At 32.4% G+C, this 24,295-nt stretch overlaps 2 protein-coding genes across 2 annotated transcripts in view; both read left to right on the forward strand.

The window, feature by feature from the left end:
- Nucleotides 1–5,391, forward strand: part of TMPRSS3 (transmembrane serine protease 3) — a 52,326-nt gene extending 46,935 nt beyond the window's left edge. The window contains exon 12 of the mRNA XM_051990575.1: nucleotides 4,956–5,391. Within this exon, the coding sequence (XP_051846535.1) occupies nucleotides 4,956–4,973 (18 nt within the window). The 3' untranslated portion in view covers nucleotides 4,974–5,391. The remainder of the gene's footprint in view (nucleotides 1–4,955) is intronic.
- Nucleotides 5,392–13,278: 7,887 nt separating this feature from the next.
- On the forward strand, nucleotides 13,279–19,871 carry TFF1 (trefoil factor 1). The gene is made up of 3 exons (XM_051984822.1): nucleotides 13,279–13,419; nucleotides 17,118–17,267; nucleotides 19,633–19,871. The coding sequence occupies exons 1-3, from the start codon at nucleotides 13,344–13,346 to the stop codon at nucleotides 19,638–19,640; spliced, it is 234 nt and encodes a 77-aa protein (XP_051840782.1). The 5' UTR covers nucleotides 13,279–13,343; the 3' UTR covers nucleotides 19,641–19,871.
- The last annotated feature ends 4,424 nt before the right edge of the window (nucleotides 19,872–24,295 follow it).

Consider the following 24,295-nt stretch of genomic DNA (forward strand, 5'->3'; position numbering starts at 1 on the left):
TTCAAAATTAGCTATATAGCAAAAAATCCATTTACATTTAGAGTTCATAATTACTCTCTCTAAAGGTGGTTAGTATTTTTGCATAATGAGTCCTATGGAATTATCTTGATTATTTCACTGCTGAGAGGAGTTAGAACTTTCACAGTTGATCATCATAATGATATTATTGTTGGTGTATATAATGATCTCCTGCTTCTGCTCACTTTTCTTTGCAGTAGTTCATTTGTCTGAAACCACTTCTCTTGCCCTTTTTTATAGCACAATAGCACTACATCAAAGTCATATGCCACAACTTGTCCAGTCATTCCTTTATTTATTTTTTTTAAAATTTTTATTTAATAATTACTTTATATTGACACTCGTTTCTGTTCCGATTTTTTTTTTCCCTCCCTCCCTCCACTCCCTCCCCTAGATGGCAAGCAGTCCTTTATATGTTGGATATGTTGCAGTATATCCTAGATACAATATATGTTTGCAGAACCGAACAGTTCTCTTGTTGCATAGGGAGAATTGGATTCAAAAGGTATAAATAACCCGGGAAGAAAAACAAAAATGCAGATAGTTCACATTCGTTTCCCAGTGTTCTTTCTTTGGGTGTAGCTGCTTTTGTCCGTCATTTATCAATTGAAACTCAGGTCTCTTTGTCAAAGAAATCCACTTCCATCAAAATATGTCCTCATACAATATCGTTGTGGAAGTGTATAATGATCTCCTGGTTCTGCTCATTTCACTTAGCATCAGTTCATGTAAGTCTCGCCAGTCCTCTCTGTATTCATCCTGCTGGTCATTTCTTACAGAACAATAATATTCCATAACATTCATATACCACAATTTACCCAGCCATTCTCCAATTGATGGGCATCCATTCATCAGTCATTCCTTTATTGATGAACATTCTTTTAATTTCCAATTCTTTGCATCACAAAAAGAACTGCTATGGATAATTTTGTAATATGGTTTTTTTCCTTTTTCTTTAATTTTTTAGTCTATAGATCTACTACTTATATTGTTGGTCACAAGGTTTGTGCAGTTTTATTGTAATATAGTTTTGGCATTACTGCATCTCCTTTTCAACATTTTTTTCTTTCTCATGAAATTCTTGATTTGTTTTTGCTTTTGTTTTTTTCCTAAGTAGTACAACTGGCTTAACATTGACTAAATTAATTTACATGATGCAGTGGATAGGGTTTTTGGCCTGGAATCAGGAAGAGTCATCTTCCTGAGTCCAAATCTAGCCTCAGATATTTACTAGCTATATGACCTAAGCAAGGCAAAAACAAGTACCATAGTTTTTGTTGATTCAACCTCCCTGTGAACATTTATTATTCCTTCAATTATTTACAACTGTTTTTCTTTGTATAAAGTATATTTTGTAGTTACATAGTTCTTGTGAATATTTTGACTGGTAGGATCTCAAATATATTATACATTCTGTAGTTTTAAAGGAAGCTTTCTATCTCTTTCTGAAGAAATGATGATGGTTTGTGGGGGCTTATTTTATATCCTATTACATTGCTAAAGCTATTTCAACTAATTATTTCATTCAATTTTTTATTGACTCTGTGGTTCTTCAAGTCAACTATCCTGTCATCTGCAAAAAATGATACTTTTATTTCCTCTTTAACTACTTATTTCATCCAATCTTTTTTAAAAAATAATCTAATCATTATAACTAGCATTTCTAGAACTATATCAAATAGTCACACTGATAATGAATATCCTTGCTTAATCCTTGATCATACTAGAAAAGCCTTTAGTTTATTCACATTACAAAAAAATGTTGACTTTTGGTTTTAGCTAGATAGCATGTATTTTAGTTACACATAGTATTACTTTCTGCTTTCTAGTGTTTTTTTCAAAGTAAAATCAAGTATTTCATCATGTCAAAAGACTTTCCTGTACTTCTTAAATTATATTTTCTTTCTTGCTTTTATTATGAATGTTATCAATTACAGTTATAGTTTTCCTAATGTTGAAAAAAATTCTACATTCCTGATATAAATCTAACCTGGCTATTATGTACAAGATTTATGATATGGTATAATAGCTCTCTTAAAATATTTTATTTAAAATTTTTACAACAATACTCATTAATATATTGGTTTATAGGTTTCTTTGTTTTTTAAAATGATACCCCCTGGTTAAGATATAAAGGTCATATCTATAGCAACAACAACAACAAAAAGGAATTAAGTACCTTTTAAAATATTTTAAAAAATAAAATTGGAATTATTTTCCAAAATGGTTTTGGAATTTACTTGTAAATACATTTTGTTTTAGAATTTTATTTTGTTTTCCTTTGGGAGCTGGTTGATAGCATGTTGGGGGGGTAAATTTTTGTAAAATTCCCATGGATAGTTGAGCATTGTGTACACTGTTTTGTTTTTTTGCCATTAACTAATCTCCACAAGTGTGATATATCTAACTTTTCTAAATTTCTATTCAGTATCTTAGCTTCTTTCTTGCTTATTTATTTTCTCTGGTTCAATTTATCAAAATCTTTCAGGATTATAATGTTACCCTATTATCATAATTTTATGCTATATTTCTTCATCTTATCCTTATAATAAAATATTTGGATGCCGTATCATTTGGTACATGTGTGTTTGGTATTAAATTCATTGTCTAGATCATCTCTCAGCAAAAATTTAATTTTCCTGTCAGTTTATTTTAATTGAGCTTGGAAAAGCTTTTTTCTTGTCTAAGATCATGATTTCTTCCAGCACCTTTTAAAAATCCAGCTGAATCTTTATAGATTTTGCTCCAGTCCCTCTTAGTTCTCTATGAAGATGTTTAAAGTGAGTTTCTTATTAACAAGGTATTGTTAAATTCTGCTTTCTAATCCATTCTGTTACGCTCTTTTTATGGCTGAGTTCATTCTATCTTCTTAGATAGAATGATTAAATTGATACTTCTTCCAGGCTATTCTTTTATACTTAAAAATATATATATTTGCTGCTTTCGCTTTCTAAAGAACAAAATGATAAAAGAGAAACTGTGTGTTTAGCATTAGTTTTCTAGATCTGATACAATCTGCTTCTGCTCCCTTGCCACGCTTCTCTTTCCTTTGCACAGAACTCAAACACTTAGACATAAACATTTATTATGTACTTACTATGTTCTAGGCATTTTGTTTAGCACTGGGTGTACAAAAAAGGCAAAAGATAGTCTTTACACTCAAGAAAATTACAATCTGATGGGGGGGAGGCAACAAGCAAGGAAATATTTACAAATAAGCTATAAATAAGATTAAAAGGAAATAATTAAAAAAGAGAAGGTATTAGAATTAAGATGAATTAGGAAAAGTATCCAATAGATGAGATTTTAGTGGGGACTGAAAAGAAGCCAAGGAATTCAGTAAGCTGAGTTTTGAAAAAAGAGCAAAGGCATGGAAGACACTAGATAAAATGCCTAGAGCCAGGAGGTCAATAACACAGGATTGAAGAATACCCAGTAGATAATGTGATAGAAAAAGATTGCAAAGATTAGAGAGAGCTAGCTAATAAAGGATTTTGATCCCCAAATACAAAGTTTTATATTTGATTATGTGGGTATTAAGGAACCATTGGAGTTTTTTGAATAAGGGATGATAAAAGTCAGAACTGCACTTTAGGAAAATCACTTTGGTGGCTGAATGGAGGACAGATTGGAGTAAAAAGAAGCTCAAAGTAGCACACATGCCAGGTTATTTCAATTGTCTAAGTGTGAAATCATGAAGACCTTCATTAGAGTGGTGATAATGTCAGAGGAAAGAGGATCATATTCATTTAAAAAATTCAATAGTATTTTATCTTATCAATTACATTTAAAGATAGTTTTCAACATTCATTTTTATGATATTTTGAGTGATAGTTTAATCTTGATGGAATTAAATGACAATCAAAATTTTTTTCCTTTGCCCTTCCCTTATCTCCCCCTCCTTGATCATTTTAAACACATTGCCATATTAGTCATGTTGTGAAATGAAAACCAGAACAAAAGAAAAAAAAAGCAAACAAGCAAAAAATGCGAATATAGTATACTTCAACCCACATTCAATCTTCATAGTTCTCTGTATGCGGATGGCACCACTTGCCTGTTTAGTAAGGCATCTAAAATGTAACTTTCTCTGAATTTTCTAGTATTTGTTCAGAGGAAATTGTGGAGAAGAATTCACTACATTGCTTTCTATCACTCTTCCATCTCTCTCTATAATTGTCTTTAAATGAATTCTTCCTCTATTTTTCCAATTAAGTTGTAGCTTTTCTGGATAGTCTCCTCATTTTCATATTTTAATGGAAGTTTTTTCTTTCTCTTTGAATTTCTCAGAGAGAACTTTGCTTGGATTATTCATTTTATGTTCCTGTTATACTGTAGTTATTGCTTTTAGGTATGTGAGTCTCCCACCAGATAACCAATAGAGTATACATTTCTTGAGAATATAGTCATTGTCATATCTAGCAGTCTAATCTTTGAGCCTACCACATATGATAGGCTCTAACCGCATGTACATTGTGTTTAATAAATGTTTGTGGAATGGAGAACTAAATTAATTAATTATCAGTACATTTCCAAGTTAGTTGAATATTGAATTAGTTAATACAGCTTATTGAAAGCCTTATAAAAAGAATATCTGTAGACAGTAAAAAATATAGAAAGATCTAATGAAAACTATGTTATCGTTTTCTAGACACAAATGGGACTAATGTAGACTTTCAGATATTCATAGATCTGTTGCCTTTGATGCTACTGCAAATAAGCTGCTAACTATGATAAGTTATATCTGGAGTAACTGGGAATGTTTTACAAAAGAATTAACAACATAGTTCTATAACTTATATCTCTGAAATTATTTTTCAATAGTGTCCAACAGTTTCAATATCACTGAGTGGAAAAGCTCACTTGAATAGAAAGCTAAAACTTCTAGAATAGAAAGTTAAACATTTAAAAAGATTAACCAATGTTTCTATTTTTAGAGGGAACTAAAAATTTGAAGATTTCATGGATGAGCAACAGGATTATTTTTCTCACCTTGAATTCCCACTCTACAAAAGCTGTACTGTCCTACTGTGGACTGATATGTAAAACTTAGCTTCTTGTTAAGATCAGATCCCTTCATTATTTTCCTTGATTATTGTGTTCATTTGTAAAGAACATTTTGGGTAATGACTGTAATGCTTGGCACAGAAGAAGCACTTAATACATTTTTCTATCCATTACAAATAGTATGAACCACACAAATGCACTGGTTTCTTGGGAAAATGGATAAATTTACACAAAAAGTAATCTTACAATCATTTGAATGAAATACTGTTTGGAATTAAAGAGAAGTGTTATTGTTAATTAAATACCTTTGCATCAGAAACCAGAAAACTTAAAACTTTCTTCTTTCAAGATCTATTTACATGTGAAAATTATGTTCATTAATAAATCATTTTCATGTATTAAAAAGTAATTGTTGCTGTTTTTGTTTTGAAATTTTTTAAAGTTTTCTCTGAAGGGAAAACTAGTTTAATCTTGATGGAATTAAATGACAATCAAAAGTCTGCTAGTATTGAGAAACCAAAAGCTAAATTCCTTATGTATTATGAAAGTATTGAAACTTACGGTTAAAAGGAAAGCAAACTTATTTTTTTTTTAACTTAGTGCTCAATAATTACGTAAATCTAAGAAAACCTCTGTTGGGCCTGGAGTTTGGGTCAGTTCTCCATTTCTCTTTCACTAAAAGGTTCTCTGCTTTAATATATACATTATATTATACAGTAATATACACATAATCTACCCACAAAATAAATAGTCAACAAAAAACACTCACAAAGACACATTGAAAGAAAGCCTTTAAAAAGAAGTAAAAGAAGAAAAAAATAAATTCTGTTGTATTCTTTTGAGAAGTTTTAACATCATCTAAACATCAGACATTCTGCCATATTACTGTTGGGTATATATTGCCATCAGCTTCAACCAAAGAATACAGGACTGATAAACCTCTTGAACTTCCAAAGTGGATTCCAAGTCTGCAAGCTTCCATCTGAGGATCAATGTTTATTTATCTAAGATCAGGAAAGAGACCGTACAGAAGAGACAATCTAAAATCCAAGGACAGGTTTGAGATTTACTTGCCATATATAAACTGCCCTTTCCTTTGTGTTTTATAGGTATTATAAACAGAACCTATTGATAATAGCATCATAGATATAGAATTAAAAAACAATTCAGAGGCCATATAATCAAACTACTCATTTTGCAGATGACAAAACTAATATCCAAAGAATATCAAATGATTTGTTCAAGGTCATAAAGAAGGTAAGTTTCAAAAGTGAAAATTGAAATAAGGTACTCCAATCTAATCCCAGTCAGTGCCAATTCCCATATAGGATACTGTCTTCAATCCAATGTGTGGATAGGCAAAAGTTAATGATCACATGATGAAATTAATTTGAAGGGTATAAAACCCCCCACTAATATACCCTACTAATTTCCAGGACTAAAGTCACTCCATTGTGCCTCTACAGGTTTCTTACTTGACTACAAATCAAACCATCAAAAAGAAAAGAGTTTACATATATTCCAAAATATTTATAGTGGCACATTTTGTGGTAGTTAAGATTTGGAAATAAAATATATGCCTTCAATTTGAAGGATGGCTAAACAAATTGGGATACGTTACTATAATGGAATATTACTGAGATTTGTATGGTAAATACAGAGAAGCAAAGCAAGCTCTATATGAATCAATGCAGATTAAAATAATCAAAGCCAAGGAAACAATAAACATTATGACTACACCAATGTAAATTCAAAGAACAATTATATGCCAAAAAAATAAAATGTAAATATAACAAAATCACATAGATCAAATGGTACTAAAATGAAGACATATGAGAAGACGTCTCCAACATAGTCTTGGAGTTTGCACACTGCACAGGATTTTAGACTTTTTTAGTGTGTTAATCAGTAGTGATAACTTTCTTCTTTCAAAATATATTATTTGTCATCGAATAACTCTGAGAAGGAGAGGCAAATATATGAGATACTAAGAAAAAGAAAATAACGCAAACTTATTAAAATTAAAGTTCTCCCCTTAATCCCACTGTAAGGTGTTCAGTGAGTTTCCTTTGGGCATACTACAGATTTTTTGCTGATAACTTAGTAGAGTAATTAATGTCTATCCTATCTGTCCTTTGCTACTGAAAGTCATGGTAATTGGCTGTTCCACGAACTTTGCTAAGATATAGATGGGAAGTCCAAAATTCTTTACACCATTTGAAGTTCACAAAGTTCTTCTCTGGTTAAAGGGAATTGATGAAGGAAACCCAACCTATGCCAAAATATGTCCTTTCACCCTGAAATGGCTCTTCTACATAGATTTGACAAGAATGATTTACTCACATTAATTTGTAATAATCTCAATACTGAACCAATATATAGATAATTCCTATGGTGTGACCAAATTTCTTCAGACATTCTCAACACAGTTCCTGTGAAATTTCAGTTCTAAGAACTCTTTCCTCTTTGTTGAAATCCTACAATTGAGATTAATTAAGATTTGTTTTCACCTCAAAGTATCAAATCATTTTATCATTTACTTTGTGTGTTAAGGATAATTTGATTGACTTAAACTGATCCTTATAATAAACAAATAAAGGACAAGGTTAGAGAAAAGACACTCATAGTTAAGTCAATCAATAAAGTATTCAAGGAACTGAACTTTAAAGGAAAGTTGGAATACCAAGAGGTGAACAGATAGAAAAAATTGTATCCAAACATTGGATCAGCTTCTGCAAAAGCACAGAGATTAAGAGACTGTGTAATGTGGGGGTAACAACAAGAAGGCTTATTTAGATGGATTACAGAATATGTAAAGGGGATCAATGCTTAAAGTTAAGAAAAGTGGATTTAGCGGTAAACTGTGAAGAATGTTGGGTGCCAATAAAAGGCGTTTTTATTTGATTCTTAGAGGTAAAAGAGAAACAGTATATATAGTTTATATGACAAATAATTTAGTACCAGGAAAACTGAGAAGGAAAGCAATATTAACAATGAATTGATGTGGATCAAGAAAGATTTTGCAAAGGCTGATCCTGAATTGAGTTGTAAAGTATCCTTTGTCTGAAGACAAAGGACACATCTCATGTATGTGAAATACCTTGTGTAAATATAAAGAGACAGGAGACAGATTACCAAGTCTAGAGAATGATGAGCTGTCAAATTAGTCTTGAATATGGATTTCATGAAGAAAAATAATTTGGAATAAGCCTGGATAATTATGTATTAGCCAAAGTAAAGCGAAAGAACTATTTTATGACTAAGCCTTCAACATTAGTAATCAGTGTCAACTAATTTTAAAGGCATCAGTATTAAGCAACATTCATTTTTAGATAATTTATTTAGCTTATGCTTAGTAGTGTTATGGGGTAACCTATTTTTTCTTTTAAAATGCAAGAAGAAAAACCAATTGGATAAAGCATATGTGAAACTTTCAGAATGTATTGCCTTTTATTGAGAATGGAAAGAAATGGTAAGCAGTAAATGTCATAATTTGCAGACCAATGGCTCATGCAAGCAAAGTTCTTTCTCAAGTTATCCCTATCAGTGTCTTTGGTAATTTTCTTGTTTTCTCTTTCCATTTTGAGTTTAAAGAGAGTATACATTTTGGCTGAGGCTTCATTGTTTCCTTTCAGTCTTCATTCAGGTATACCATTATAATTTCCTTTCATCATCTTCCTTCACTTATAAAAGATGTTTGCTCTAGCCTAAGGTTTATACTTATTTTGACTCAGGCCTGAGGAACAACTATTTGTCAAGGATAGGCTCAATTCAACAATTAAATTCAGCTAATATTAGTAAGTGCTACTCTGAGAACACAAAGATAAAAATGAAACATTTATGTTCTGCTTGGGGATAGGGATAATAAGAAGTTAGAATAAAATTAAATTCATGACTTAGAATCAGAGAAGTCAGATAGGATATGAACTTAAGATGAATTAGTGGCCTTCCTTTTTTTAATGAGTGAAGAAATTGAAACCCAATGGACTTTAAAAAGTTTCTCTATGATGTTATAGTTAATTTTTATTGCTAAAGTTGGGAAAATCTTTAAAATTAAGCAAAATTATAATATGACTAAAATAGATAGATGTTTGATGAAAGAAAAGAACTGCAGTAAATGTAGAACTTTGATTTCCTCTCTACTTAAATAAGAAAAACAAAAAAATTATTATGAGGATAAATTTTTGCCATAGAAAATACCAATTTGTATTCCATTGTAGCTATTTTGATAGATAACCTTGTGAAGCTATGAGCTTCAAAGAATAAGAAATTTTAAACAAACAAACCCTAAGTATACAATTAAGAATTTTCTTAAGTACAGAATATACCTTCCTTCCTTGTTAACTGTCTAAAACAGGCAAAAGTTGAGCCAAAATGGTAGATTATAAATAGTACCCATTTAAGCTCTTCCAAAATTTCCTTTTAAACAAATTTAAAATAGTTCCTCAAATTAAATTTCAGAGTGGCAGATTTAACAAAAGGTCAGAGTGACATTTTTTTCCAGCCTAAAACAATTTAGGAGGTCAGCAGGAACTACCTATGATACTGCAGGGAAAGGCAAGCCCAAGTGAGGCAGCAGCACTATTGATGGCCCTTGGGAGATCTCCAAAAGTGGCAGTAGCAGAAGGGGCAACAAGTTTTGGGAACTCGGTCCAGGAATAGCAAGGGGGTGAGACAATTAGTCAAAAAGAGATTATGGAACACAATTTTCAGATACTAAGTACAGCTGCAAACGTGCAGAGGACTTGATAACAGTTCCAAGGTCAAGAAGAGCACTAGTGCTTTTAGCTGCAGGGGAGCAAGGGCCCCTCCTGGATAAGGAACAAAGTACCCATAAGGAAAACAGTGATCACATCTATCCTCAAATCATATTTACCTTGGAAGCACCCAAAACTTGCAGACCCACCCAAAACTAGCTCTGAAAACAGTAGCATGGAAGAAAAATATGATGCTTTTCCATACCCATGAGTTAGACTTTAAAATAAATCTCTAAGTGAAGAAATAGGCTAGAAAAAAGAACAAACAAAAAACTTTACCATAAAAAACTACTATGGGATTTTGCAAGTTTTCAGTATTCAATGTCTTCTAGTCTGAGTTTTGTTCATTAATGAACCAGGTTTGGGTCTGAGAAAGATCTCTATTGGTTTGTTCTCAGTTTGAAGTTTTAGTAGATACTTGGACTAGTCTATTAACCACCAGGAAATCTTGCAGGTTAAGAAAGATTGAATAATAGATTCCTCTTTGGTTTGGGATTCCACTATCAGCTTTAGCTTGGACTTGAAGCTAGAACTGAGCCATTGCTCTGTTCCTGGGGTCAGGGCCACTCAGATACTATCACATTCAGTTTATTCTTTTATTAGTACACTGCAAGATTTAGGATTATGATAATGGAAGATCACAATGGTGACTATTATCTTTCTTTTCTCCTACCCATTGGCACAGTCTCTCTTCCCACTATAATGTGGCAGTGTAAGGAGGCTTCAGGCAACCCTGGAGAAAGAATGAAGGCATTTTTTTTCCAGACAAAAGAAAACTCCTTCTAAATAGTTTTTGTCACAGGTGTAGATTGGGGAGGGATATCCTTAAACTACTCACCTTGGACACAATATTAATAAAGTCAGGATAATCTATAATGATGGGCATGGTAACTTTGTTCAAATTCCTATAATCTACTGTAAATGGACAGATATCTTATGTTTTATGTCCCTCCCAGCTCATTGGACAAGTGGGAAAACAGAGGAAAATAGATTTGTCCAGATTCACACAGCCAGTAAATGTTTGAGGCCAGATTTGAATTCAGGAAGATGAGTCTGACTCCAGATCTGGTAGTCTATCCATTGTGTTACAGAGCTGACCATTTACATAGAAATCTACAATAATACATTAGTTTCATGTATGATACAAAACCATTCATTTTTCTAGGGAGACAGTTTATACTCATGATTCTACTTAGTCTTAAACCCATTAGAAATTTTTCAGGATAGAATTGAATAGGGTCTCTAAAATAATGAAAGATTATAGCAAAGCATGATATTAATTACTGAATTTATGTGGATGATGTCAAATTTGGCTCCTGAAAAAATATTAAATAACTCTTTCATCTTGTGGAATTTCTTTAATAATATAAAATGCTGCTTTGACTCACTAAGTCTGAAATTCTTAAAATATGCAAAAGAAGACTATAAACTGAAGAATTTGGATTCTTTATTCTTTATTCAATTTGACTTCCATATTCAAATCCAAATATGGAGGTCAAATTGAATAAATGTATAAAGATAAGACAAATACTTTGTTCTTCAGGCCAAACTTATCAAGTATATATATTCCACTTACATTTTCCAATTACATGTAAAGTTTCCAACATTTACTTTTATTAAATTTTGAATTTCATTTTCCTCCCTTTCTTCCTTTCCTTCCATTTCCCCAAGATGAAAAGCAAGTTGATATGTTATACATGTACAATCAAATTAAATATATTTCCACATGTGAAAGGAGAATCAGAATAAAAGGAAAAAACTGAAAGAAAAAAGAACAAAAAATTGAAAATACTATGCTTTGACTCCATAGTTCTTTCTCTCGATGTGAATGGCATTTTCTGTTATGAATCTCTGGGAATTAGATCATTGTAATGCTGAGAAGAGCTAATTCTATTAGAGTTTATCATCATATAATGTTGATGTTGCTATTTACAATGCTTTCCTACTTCTGCTCACTTAGCATCAGTTCATGTAAGTCTTTCCAGATTTTTCTGAAATCTGCCTACTTATAATTTCTTATGGAACAATAGTATTCAATTATATTCATATACCACAATTTATTCATCCATAATCCTAATTTATGGGTATCTCCTTGATTTCTAATTCTTTGCCACCACAAAAAGAGCTACTTTAAACATTTGTGTGTGTATGTGTGTATATATATATATATAATATATATATATTTAATCCCTTTTTAAATGATGTCTTTGGAATCCTAGTAGTGGCATCAACCAAAAATATATAGAGAGATTTGGTGGCCGCTTGAAATTTGAAAGAGAAGAACAAATAACACTTATGCAAAGCAGACTAATTACGTTGAAAGACTCTCGAACTTACCAGAACACTAGAACAAATCAGAAGAGATATGGAAAATGCCCTATTTTTATTAGGTATGGTGTACTTTTTTGGAAGAGGGATGGGTTTAGAGGGAAAATATATGTCTTGCTTGGTCATGTGAGATGACTACAGGATATCCAAATGTAGAAGTCCTGGAGTTAGCTGGTTATATGACACTGAAGATAAAGAGAGAGTGTGATATAAAGATGGTTCTTTCTTTATAGAGAAAAATGCCCTAATAAAAATACAGATTACATCACTCTAAAGGAGCTATATATTCTCTTCAAAAAGGAGGAAGAGTTTTATTGAGCAGAAGGATGAAGAGAAGACCAATTTTTGTTGATTAAAAATAAACATTAACTATTAAAAATGCTATGTATTTGTGACTACAAGGTAATATAGCAGCTATATAACTATTGCTAAGATAAGATAGAAAGTAACTGTGCTTTGCTTATTTAAGTTCATAGTAAATATTGCATTAGATGAAAATAATGATATCTGATATTAAAGAAAATGGGCATTTGAAAAAATATTAATTTGAGCAAAGAAAGACCTTTCCTAACTATTTAAAAAATATTCTTTGGAAGGATAACTAATCCTATTGACTTAGGATCATCATTTCTGTCCATGCAGTTGCTGTCCCATGAATTCTGAAATCCTACAATATCTGAGAAGGTGTATTTCATCAGTCTGGGCTAAAATTATCTTCTTTGCCCCACTGTAGAAGAAAAATGAAACCGATGGAAACACTATTAACAAAACATCTCCTTGTTTGGTTCATCTATCAGTATGAATCATTTTTTTAATTAAAAGAATTTAAAATTTCCTGAAAAGCTCTTAACTGATATGAAATGGATCATGGGCAGGTCAAGGGATACTCCCATAGGATAAGGGAGACTATCTTTATTGTAAAACAATCCTGTTACAAGATGACTATACAAAATGGCATTTTCCTCTATCACCAAACTTCTAGTTGACTTTTAGTAGTCACCTTTTTTTTAAAGGTGACACCTTTTTTTTAAACACCTTTCTAATTTTTAAAATACCTTTTAATCAACAAAGATTATTTCAAGCAGAGGGCTGCCAGACCCTCCTTAGGTAAATGTTATCTAAAACTCTTTAAGCAAATATACCTGGGTCTATATAATAAAAAAAATTAGGCTGATTCTTGCCCTTGACACCAATTCTTCTTTTGGCTTGAGAGAAAGAAGACAGAAGAGTAGAATGGAGTACAAGGTGTTTTGCACACTGATCATCACTTTGATGCTGGGGTACAATGTGCTGACCCAGGGAGTCTTTGGTAAGACAAATTTATTTTTTGTGTTTATCATATTGAAGTTCCAGACATAATAGATTAGATGTCTTAGTTTTTGTACTCTTGGAAAGTGATGTTTTTTCCTATTTCAAATTCTAAGATTGGGGCAAGAGGGAGGCAGTGTCCCAGAGAATAGGCAAATACATATGACCCAAGAATGTATAATATAATTTCTTTTTTATTTTTAAATTTAAATTTTATTTTATTTAATAATAACTTTGTATTGACAGAATCCATGCCAGAGTAATTTTTTACAACATTATCCCTTGCATTCCCTTATGTTTCGTTTTTTCCCCTCCCTCCCTCCACCCCCCCCCAAGATGGCAAGCAGTCCTATATATGTTAAATATGTTGCAGTATATCCTAGATACAATACATATTTGCAGAACCGAACAGTTCTCCTGTTGCACAGAGAGAATTGGATTCAGAAGGTAAAAATAACTCAGGAAGAAAATCAAAAATGCAAATAGTTCACATTCGTTTCCCAGTGTTCCTTCTTTGGGTGTAGCTGTTTCTGTCCATCATTTATCCATTGAAACTCAGTTAGGTCTCTTTGTCATAGAAATCCACTTCCATCAGAATACATCCTCATATAATATTGTTGTCGAAGTGTATAATGATCTCCTGGTTCTGCTCATCTCATTTAGCATCAGTCCATGGAGGTCTCTCCAAGCCTCTCTGTATTCATCCTGCTGGTCATTCCTTACAGAGCAATAATATTCCATAACATTCATATACCACAATTTACCCAATTCTCCAATTGATGGGCATCCATTCATTTTCTAGTTTCTAGCCACTACAAACAGGGCTGCTACAAACATTTTGGCACATACAGGTCCCTTTCCCTTTTTTAGTATCTCTTTGGGGTATAAGCCCAATAGAAACACTGCTGGATCAAAATATAATTTCTTATAAGTAATTTCTTTCTAAATTATTACTGGTAGTACATTATCATCACCATACCATCACTACAACTGCCATTAACACTATTTCTAGAAGTAATATGTTTCTGAAAAGATATTTTGCATGGGATATAAATGGAGTAATGATAAGCCTAGTGGTTTGGCTAAGAGTTATTGCAAAGGCTATTGCTGAGTCCAGAGGGCAAAAGTAGGAACTATGAAGGAAAATAATAAGCAGATAGATTTAAAATTAACATTAAGAAAAATTTTCTAGTAATTAGAACTCTTCATTGAGATCTTTAAAAAAGATACTGATGACCACTTGGTGATTTTTTTAGATGATATTCATGATATGGGTAGGGATTGAATCTGGTGACTCCTGAGATCTCTTCCAACTTTAATTACATGCATCTATGAATGAGTGGCTGAGAGATAAAAAAAAAATGCTACAGGATTACAGGACAACAAATGCTATGCCAGTTTTCAAAATAGGGAAGGGAATGGCAAAATTCCAAGAAAATATTATTAAATGGATAGCTATTAAACATTAATGAAAAAGAAAAGTTTCACTATAAATATCTACTGATCTGCTGAAAATAAAGCTAATAGTAGAAGAGTTAGTAATATAAGGACTATATATTTAGTAAAAGGACTAAATCTAATGCATCTTTGATATGTGCCAACTACTGTGCTAAGCACTTTATAAATATTACCTCATTTGATCACCACAGCACCCTGAAAGGTAAATGCTATTACCCCCATTTTACAGTAAAGGGAACTTAGGCATCATTCTCAGTGTTACAGAACTAGTGACTGAGACTGGATTTGAATTCAGATCTTCCTAACAGTAGCTGCAGCACTCAATTCGCAGTACCACCTATCTGGATCTAGCTGTCATCAAGACATTAAACCAATGTTTACTTACCAAGAACCTTGCTAAGTTAATCTTTTTTCCTTTTCTTTTTTGACAAGTACATCAGTGGAATGCTTTATATGTCTTATCAAATAATTTGACAAATTAGTCATATTATTCTTATGGAAAAATATGAGATAGGCAATATCACAGGTAGGTCCTTTTGGAAGTGATCGAATAACTTAATAGAACAGATCAATGGTTTTATGTCAGTTTGAAAGAAGGTACTTGGACTAGTGTTTTAAATATCTATTCTTTTCCTTATGCTATTTAGCATTTTTCTTAGTGGCTTAAGGGTATAAAACAGTATGTTTATTAACAGCCATGAAGATATTAAGCTACCAAGGATGTTTGAAAATAGAGCCCCAAAATAATCTCAATAAAGGCTTAGCTGAATCAAAAATGTTACTGAATAGATACTAGTATAGTTCTTATGTTTGGGCTCAAAATGTCTACTTCACAAGTACAAGATAGAAGAGGAATAATTAGATAGGAGATTGTTTAAAGCAGAACAGACTACAAGTTCAATGTGAATTAACCACATGATTCGAACCAAAAAAGTATTAAGTTTCCTTAAAACAAACACAATATCTGAAAATCAGAGGTTGATAATTCCACTATATTCTTCCTTGGTTAAAACATAGTATTATTGTATTAAGTTTTCAGTGCCATGGTTTAATAAGGATATTATTCCTTCAACAGAGTAAAACAATTAAAATGGTAAAGAACCTTGTCCTATCAACTGAAGACACTGAGCATATTTAGCTTAAGAGAAAGACAGAAGTCTTAGTCTAAAGGCAGCCTAAAAATATATTAGGCTTTTCTTTTTAGGGGAGGACATCATCCTGTATTATTGACTCACATTGAGTCTGTGGTTCAACAGAACAGGGTATTCTGTTTCATATTTAAGCATACCTCTTTTATCTTGTCCTTGTGAAATTGATGCTTTGATACCCAATATAAAAACTTTATATCTATCCTGATTCAATATAATCTCCTTAGGGTCAGCATAGCTTCAGGATAACTGTCTTAGAATACTTAAATGCTTCACTGTAGAATGGAAATGACATTCATTCAATTTGACCTGGAAAATAGAACCAGAAAAATAATGGATATTGCAAGGAGACAAATATAATTTTAACATAAGGAAAATCTTCCCAATAACTAAAGTTCCCCAAAAGTAAATAGGGCTATCAGAAGTTTTTAAGTTTCCTTTCAGTAGACAAAAGCTGAATGAACATTTGGATATGTTATAGGCAATCTTACTGTTTATTGTATTGGAAATAAAAATGGACTTGAAGTGAGCAAGACTAATTCTGACATACACACTTGCTACACAATGATTGCCACTAAACCTCTCTGAACGTTATTTTTTTCTCATCTGTAAAACTGATATTAAAATGCTTGCCTAACAGCAATGTTCCAAACATCAAATGTGATGCTATATGTAAATTATTTTAAAATCATTATTATTATTCTTTATCAAGTATGGATTGGACCTAGAATTGAAAATAAATAAGTTCAAACCCTGCCTCTATTCCGTATTGGTTTGCATAATCATGGGCAAATCATTAAACCTCTAAGTAACACTGCAACAGGGAATTGAATGAGAATGTAAGTTATAAGTGCTAGTTACTGACTGGTATTGTTGTAGGACGTTTCCATGATAGGGGTTCTCCACATTGAGTAAGTCACAGCTCTAGACCATCCCTTCATTGTTTCCTTTTCCCATAAGTCCTACAAAAAGGATCAGGCTAGATGATTTCTGAGATAATTATTAGCTGATATTCTGGGATGGATATTGTTCAGTGGATGAAATCTATATGATATTACATGCTTGTTTTCTTTTAATTTTTACATATTTTCAGAAACATGTAATATGACTCCACAGGAGAGGAAAAATTGTGGTTGGAGTGGTATCACAGAAAAAGAATGTCAAGAAAGAAATTGTTGCTTTGACAGCAATATTAGGGGTTATCCCTGGTGCTTCTCCCCTCGGCAAGAAATAGAAGATAATGGTATGTATCTTTGGAAAGTGATTATAACTTCTTCAGGTTTACAATAAATGAAGAGGTTTAATTGGGTGATGTGTAATGCTTCTTTCCAGATCTAAAGTCTATTGTTCTATCAAGTGCTACTCTGATGTCTCATCAAAATCTATGGTAATCCTAGAAATAAAAGTAGAATACAATTATAGACAAATTTAGTTTAATACTAAAAGTATAAATAATACATGATAAAGAAAAGGCCTCTGATAGAAAATATACTGAATGGAGAAGCAAATTGCCATTTTTTAGTTAAATATAATTTAACAACTTCTCCCAAAGAATCTCAGCTCACATTTATCTCTAAAATATTCTACTAGCTTCAAAGCAGGAGTACATGGATATTGTTGGCAGTTTTGCAAGTCAGAATAATATTTTAAATGCATATTATAAAATATATAGTTTCAAAAGAAACCAATTGTATAAAAATAATTATCAAAATATTTTTAAAAAGGTTTATAAATCCTAAGATAATATAAGTGTCTCTGAACAAAAATAAGTTGAAAGAAAAATGAATTTCATTTCGCTATCTGCAAATTTAATAAAAATATGATAGTCTATCAGGCCATGTATGGTAGCTTTCATAACTTATATCAGTTTGTTTCTTCATACAACCACACACATAATCTTTATTCTTCTCTATGGTGAAATTATTTGTATATTTGGAAGATTATATCAGTGAAGTGCAAGCTTTGACCTGTTTACCAAGTTTGTTTCTTTTTCTTTTCTTGAAAGGCAATTAGGATTTAGTGACTTGCCCAGGGTCACACACCTAGCAAGTGTTATGTGTCTGAGGTAGGATTTGAACTCAGGTCCACTTGACTCCAGGGTCAGTGTTCTCTCCACTGTGCCATCTAGCTGCTCCATAGATGTCATGTTTAAAGGAACAGCTAGATGGCAGAGTGAATAGAGTGCTGGGCCTGGAGTCAGGAAGTGGTCTTCTTTCTGAATTCAAATCTGGCCTCAGACACTTATTAGCTTTGGGATTCTGAGCAAATTACTTGCTTAACCCAGTTTGCCTCATCTGCTTTATCTGTGAAATGAGCTAGAGAAAAAACCCCTTCAGTAATTGCCAAGAAAACCCCAAAATAAGTCACAAAGAGTTAGATACCATAGATACCAGTGAAACAAAAACAAAGTTGGAAAGACTTGATATAAGCTTGAAGATGACTTGAATATTGTTTAATAAAGATATCTTAATACACTGGTACAAGCACTAGTTTATCAGTGTTTCTGGCAATGTATGAAAATGCTTACTAACAAGTAAAAGGGTCATATTCTACATCAAGGAAGAAAATATTCACACCAATGAAATCACAGATTTATTGAAATATTTGAGATGGGACATTGGTGATTAGACAATGTAAAATTACAAAAACTTTCCTTACTTACAATGATAATATTTTCACATGAAGGAGCCAAATGAGTGCTGAGAGAAAGTCATCTATAACTAAAAATATCATTAATTCAATGATATGACCAGGAATTATGATTTTAAAAGAAGGAAGAAAAAGATCTTGGAAAGAAGAAACAATTTATCATATTGATACTCAGTACTTTGACCTCTGCCATTAGTTTTTCCTACAAGTTTCTCACTAAGTTTTTGAATTATCTATTTATTTTTAAATTTCTTTTTTTTAATTGAGTTCCATTTTTTTCTTCCCATCCATTCCTCCTTCTCTATTGAGAAGGCAAAAAAGTTACATTTCAATTTATACTCAGCGTTTGTTAATTGTATCTCTGAAGGCTAATAGCATTTTTCATCATGAGCTGCTCAGAATTGTCTTGGATTATTATTTTAATTGAGTAGCTAAATGTTTCACAGTTGATTATCATCATAATATTATTATGTGCAATGATCTCCTGGTTCTCCTCATTTAACTTTGAAGTGAACAGATCTTTCTTAAACTATATCCTTCATCATTTCTTATGGCACATGATAATTCCATCACAATCATAACAACAATCAGCCCTTCCACAATTGATGGGTATACTCTCAATTTCTAATTCTTTGCCACCACAAAAAGAGCCACTATAAATATCCTGTTTCTTTGATCTTTTGGGGATATATACCTATTAGTGGTATTTTTGGGTCAAAAGATATAGACAATTTTATTGTCAGTTTCACCAAATGATTTTGACAAGACCAACTACATTTGGTTTGATTTTTGGCTACTTTACTATAGGAGAAAGACTAGGTGGGAATGTGGGGGAAATTAGCCAATGATTCTTACAGAATTAAATTTACATTTAAATTCATTGAAATAATTTTATTTTTTCCAAATAGCAATGATATTTATTTTCACTAACAAAATTATACATTTTTTTTGTCTTTTAGAATGCTAACAAACTCATGAGAAGACCTTGCTTGTTTGATCCAATGGAAACCTTACTTTATATCAATGGAAGATGTTTATAGATTTTACTGAATTTTCTATAGATTTATTATGGGTGTGTGTCACTTTTAACTTGACATTTATAGTGACAGAAGTCATCACTTCTCTTCAAATATTTCCCTGCTAATATAATTTAGGCTAAAAATTAAAAAAATAAAAGAAGATGGAAAAATTTAACAAATGTTTTTCATTTCTTTAAAAATGTCTAAAATTATTTTAATTCTTGAGAAATAGAAAATTTGCATATCTATTTGCAAATTGTTTCCTAATATAGGATCTCAGAAGAAAACATTGTTAGTATTCATTAGTAAGAAATGGATGAGTTGATATCATAGGGAAGTAGGCACAGAAAGGTACCTTACTTTTTTTGGATAGCTATAATAATTTATTTATTCAATAAATATTTATTAGTAATTGTCTATGTGCCAGGCACTGGACTAAGTTTTGGGAAGATAAAAGACAATATTTGACTTGGAAAAAAAAAACACCTTAAATTTAATGGGGGAGACAACATGCAGAAAAATATATAAGTAAGCTATACATAGGGGAAAAGAAATAAGAGGAAAAGCTCTAGAATTAAGGAATATTGAGGAAAACTCTCTGTAAGAATATAATATAGGACTTTGTTGTGATTAAAAAAACACAAAGGTCAGTAGTCAGACTAGATGAGGGATAATATTGCAGATGTGAGGGAGAACCAAAGAAAATGCCCAGATCAGAGAGATAAAATGTTTTATTGGTGAAACATCCAGGAGATCAGTTTCACTGCATCCAAGAGTCTATATTGGGAAGTAGGGTATAAGAATAATGGAAAGATAGGAGAAGGTGAGGTTATCAAGAGCTTTGAATGACAACCAGAACGTTTTATATTTGCTCTGGGAAGGAATAAGGAAATTACTGGATTTTATTGAATGGGGCTGGGAGATATGCTGGGTTTTAGGTAAATCAACTTCATGGCTTTATGAATGTAGAATGAACTGGAGTGGGCAGAAACCTGAAGCATGCAGATCTACCACCAGACTCTTGCAGTAATCAAAGCTTGAGGTGATGAGAATCTGCACTAGAGTGTTGCCAGTTTCAGAGGAGAGCAGGAAACATGTGAGAGATATTTCAAAGTTGTTGACAGAACTTGGCAAAAGCTTGGAAACGGGATGGGGATGGGGACTAAGAAGGCAGTGAGAGGTAGTAAAGAATGTAGGATGAATTTTAAATTACATGCCTGAGGTACTGGGAGAAGGATGTTGCCCTCTATAATAATACAATAGGTAGAGCAGGCAGTATACATGAAAGTGTGAAGTCACCTTATGATGAGAATGATACATAGATGAAGATTGGATGGGCATAATTGATAATATTATAAGGGGTGAAGGATTCAAGAGAAGAGAATAGTATAGAGTTCATTTGGCTTATTAAGAAATCAAGATGGAGAGAAGAGGAGTGAATAATATGACCTGGGGAAGAATTGAAGAGTCAAAGGGAGTAGAGGTCTTGGTGAGGATTAAGAATAGGGTTACACAAAAAGAAACTGAGAAAAAGATTAAAAGCCAATAGGTTATTGTTGGGTAAGATGATTTCAGAATTCTTGGATGTGAAAGTGGTACATTAGTGAATGATGACAAAATTAAGGCAATAACTCTGAATGTGTGGCTAAGATGGCATGAAAGAGTAACTAATAAGGACAGCAGGTTGAATGATTAGGGTATGAAACTATGCTCACTGAGTGGGGACATCACTCCTCTACTTTCAAAGGGCATTCTAACCAGGAGACATTCTTTACACTGGACATTCTCTAAATTAAACTGGGAGATTGGGTTGGTAGGAGGAGATGGAAGATGCCTTATGCTATACAAATAGAAGTGGTTGATTTGGGACAAATGGAAAATGTTTGATATGACCTCTGGTAACATTTCCACAGGGAATACACTATGCTTAGCAGGAAATAGGAAGCTCAGGACACTAGTATACCCACAATGTGAGGTTTTCTTAGCTGAGAAGACTGGTTATGAGGCAGCAGCAGGAAGTGATAGGACTAATAACATAAACTTTAAGACCCTACATACTATAAATCTAAAGTGTAAAGAATACTTAAGAAATGCAATAAAATTAGCTATTGATACAAATTGATCATGAAAATGAATTGATCATTGATACAAAATCCATCATTTATTATACAGGTGTTCTAGCCAATATCAATCTTTACAACTGATATGAAGAATTGACTCTCTCTCTCTCTCTCTCTCTCTCTCTCTCTCTCTCTCTCTCTCTTTCTCTCTGTGTGTGTGTGTGTGTGTGTGTTTATTTCTTATTTTCATTTGCTTCAAGGTCAGCATACTTTGTGCTAGTCCCAGGTTCTTTATTTTTTAGCTTTATTCTGTGCCTCATTTTACATGCTCTGCACTAGTTGCTCAAAATAAAAGTTTTTTGATGAGTTTTCCACGTGTTGAGTGTTAGAATCCTTACAAAGTTTTAAGTCATTAGAGTTAATGGAAGCAATGCTTGTGTACTTAAGATTTACACCTTTGGGAGAATTCACACATTAGAGCTCACACCTTTGAGAGTTTATAGGTTAGCTCACATATTGGAGTTCACAAGTTCGGGAGATTCACAAGTCAGAAATCCATAATCCCACTATCTTAGAGGAGGAGTCAACCTTTGGGTTCACACTTTTAAGAGATCGCATATAAGAAGCTCTTAGAGGTTCAATCAGTCAGTCAGTTGAAAAAGATTGAAAGCCAGAAGTCAGACAGTTCGGAAGATTGACAAACTAGAGACTGCATTTGGGCAGAGCGAAGGATTCGGAGGAGTAGAACCAAGATTCAGAGAGAGCTGGAGGCTGAAACTAGCAACAAGAACTCTTGGAACCAAAGAAAGTTAACTGGGCTATTTTGGATGAGACAAAGATTTGAACTTTTATCACTTGGATGCGTTTGAAGTGATTATTACTCTGAATTGAAACTAAGACTGCCTCCAGAAAACCTCCCTGAGAAACCTGCTCCCAGAGAACCATTATTATAGAAAAGAAGAGAACACCACAGTTGAGCACTAAGACTGCTAGCTAAGAGAAATAGGATTGAATCCTAATGTTGAGTGTCTGTGTGATTATGGACAAGTCATTCAATTTATCTGAACCTCAGTTCAAACATTAACAAATTAGGGGTCATAGCAATCTAACTCATGGGATTATAATTAGGAAAGTCCAATATAAATTTTAAATTGCTATATAAATATCATTTTCTCTCAGTCAATCAATCAATCACCAAGTACCTCTTATGAAACTGGGTATCATGCATAGCTCTAAAGATAAAAACGGAACAGGAATCTTCATGGAGATAGAAACAATGATCCTATCAATTTGTTAGTGAATGAATGCAGAGCTATTGAGGTGTAAATAGTTATCATTTTGGGGTTATTCTTTGATTTTGATAGAGGCCATTTTAGGAGTGTCTACTGAAGGAAAACTTAAAAAGAGGGGATAACAAAGTAGGAAGAAAAATGGAGAGGAAGCATGAACACAGAGACTAAAAAAAAGAATAAAAAGCTATGAGAGTATTCAATTACAGAATAATTTAGAAAAGACAGAAAGGGAAGGTAATTAATAAAGAACATGAAAGAAAGTAATATTTTTGTTTTATTTGTGAGAAGTGGTCTATATATTTCACCACACTGTGTAATGATTTTGTGACATTCACAAAAAAGAATTAAAAACTTCTGATCCAATCAGAATATACATTATTTGTAATAGAGGATCTGTAAGTTTTTTCAATAAAATTAGGATAGAAGCAGAGATGATTCTTGTCATCATTTGTATTTGCCTTTTTAAAAAAGAGATGATTTAGTAATTTATTTATTTAACAGATATGGAAACTGACACGAAAATAGATGAATTTCCCTTTGTTCCCTAGGTGGTAAATATCAGAGTCATAATTTGAAGTCAGGAATATGCCTGCGGGAAAACAACAACAATGACAAATAACAGCATTTTCCACTATTCTTTTCCCATATGTGGAGAATTCTTCTTTTGTATTAGTTCATGGCAGGTTTCTTATGTGTTTTGGGAATTTTCCTATTTGTAGTTTACTATGGTGCAGTAATATCCCATTACATTCATGCACCATATGATAATTTTTTCATTTCTAATCACTGAACAAGGATTTTTTTGTTGTCCCATTCTGTGTTTTCACAGTAAATACTGGCATATGTATTTTAGTGTGTATGTAGAATTATTACTTACCTCCTTTTTTCTTTATGATTTTTTTGAAATTTATTTTTTTTAACACACATTGCTTTACAAATTTATCAATTAGTCTTTATGCTTTATAAATTGCCTTGTTATCATGTTGGGAGAGAAAAATCAGCTCAAAAGGGAAAAAACTAGGGGAGAGATAAAAAAGAGAAAAAAGAAGTGAACATAGCATCTTCTGATTTATACTCAGTCTTTTTAGTTCTTTTTCTGAATACAGATGGCATTTTCTGTCCAAAGGCTATTGGGTTTGCTTTGGATCACTGAACTTTTGAGAAGAACCAAGTTTTTTATAGTTGATTATCACACATTCTTGCTATTATTGTGTGCAATGTATTCCTGGATCTGTTTGCTTCATTCAGCAT

Source organism: Antechinus flavipes, chromosome 3 (assembly GCF_016432865.1).
Source record: "Antechinus flavipes isolate AdamAnt ecotype Samford, QLD, Australia chromosome 3, AdamAnt_v2, whole genome shotgun sequence".
NCBI classification, from domain to species: Eukaryota; Metazoa; Chordata; class Mammalia; order Dasyuromorphia; family Dasyuridae; genus Antechinus; species Antechinus flavipes.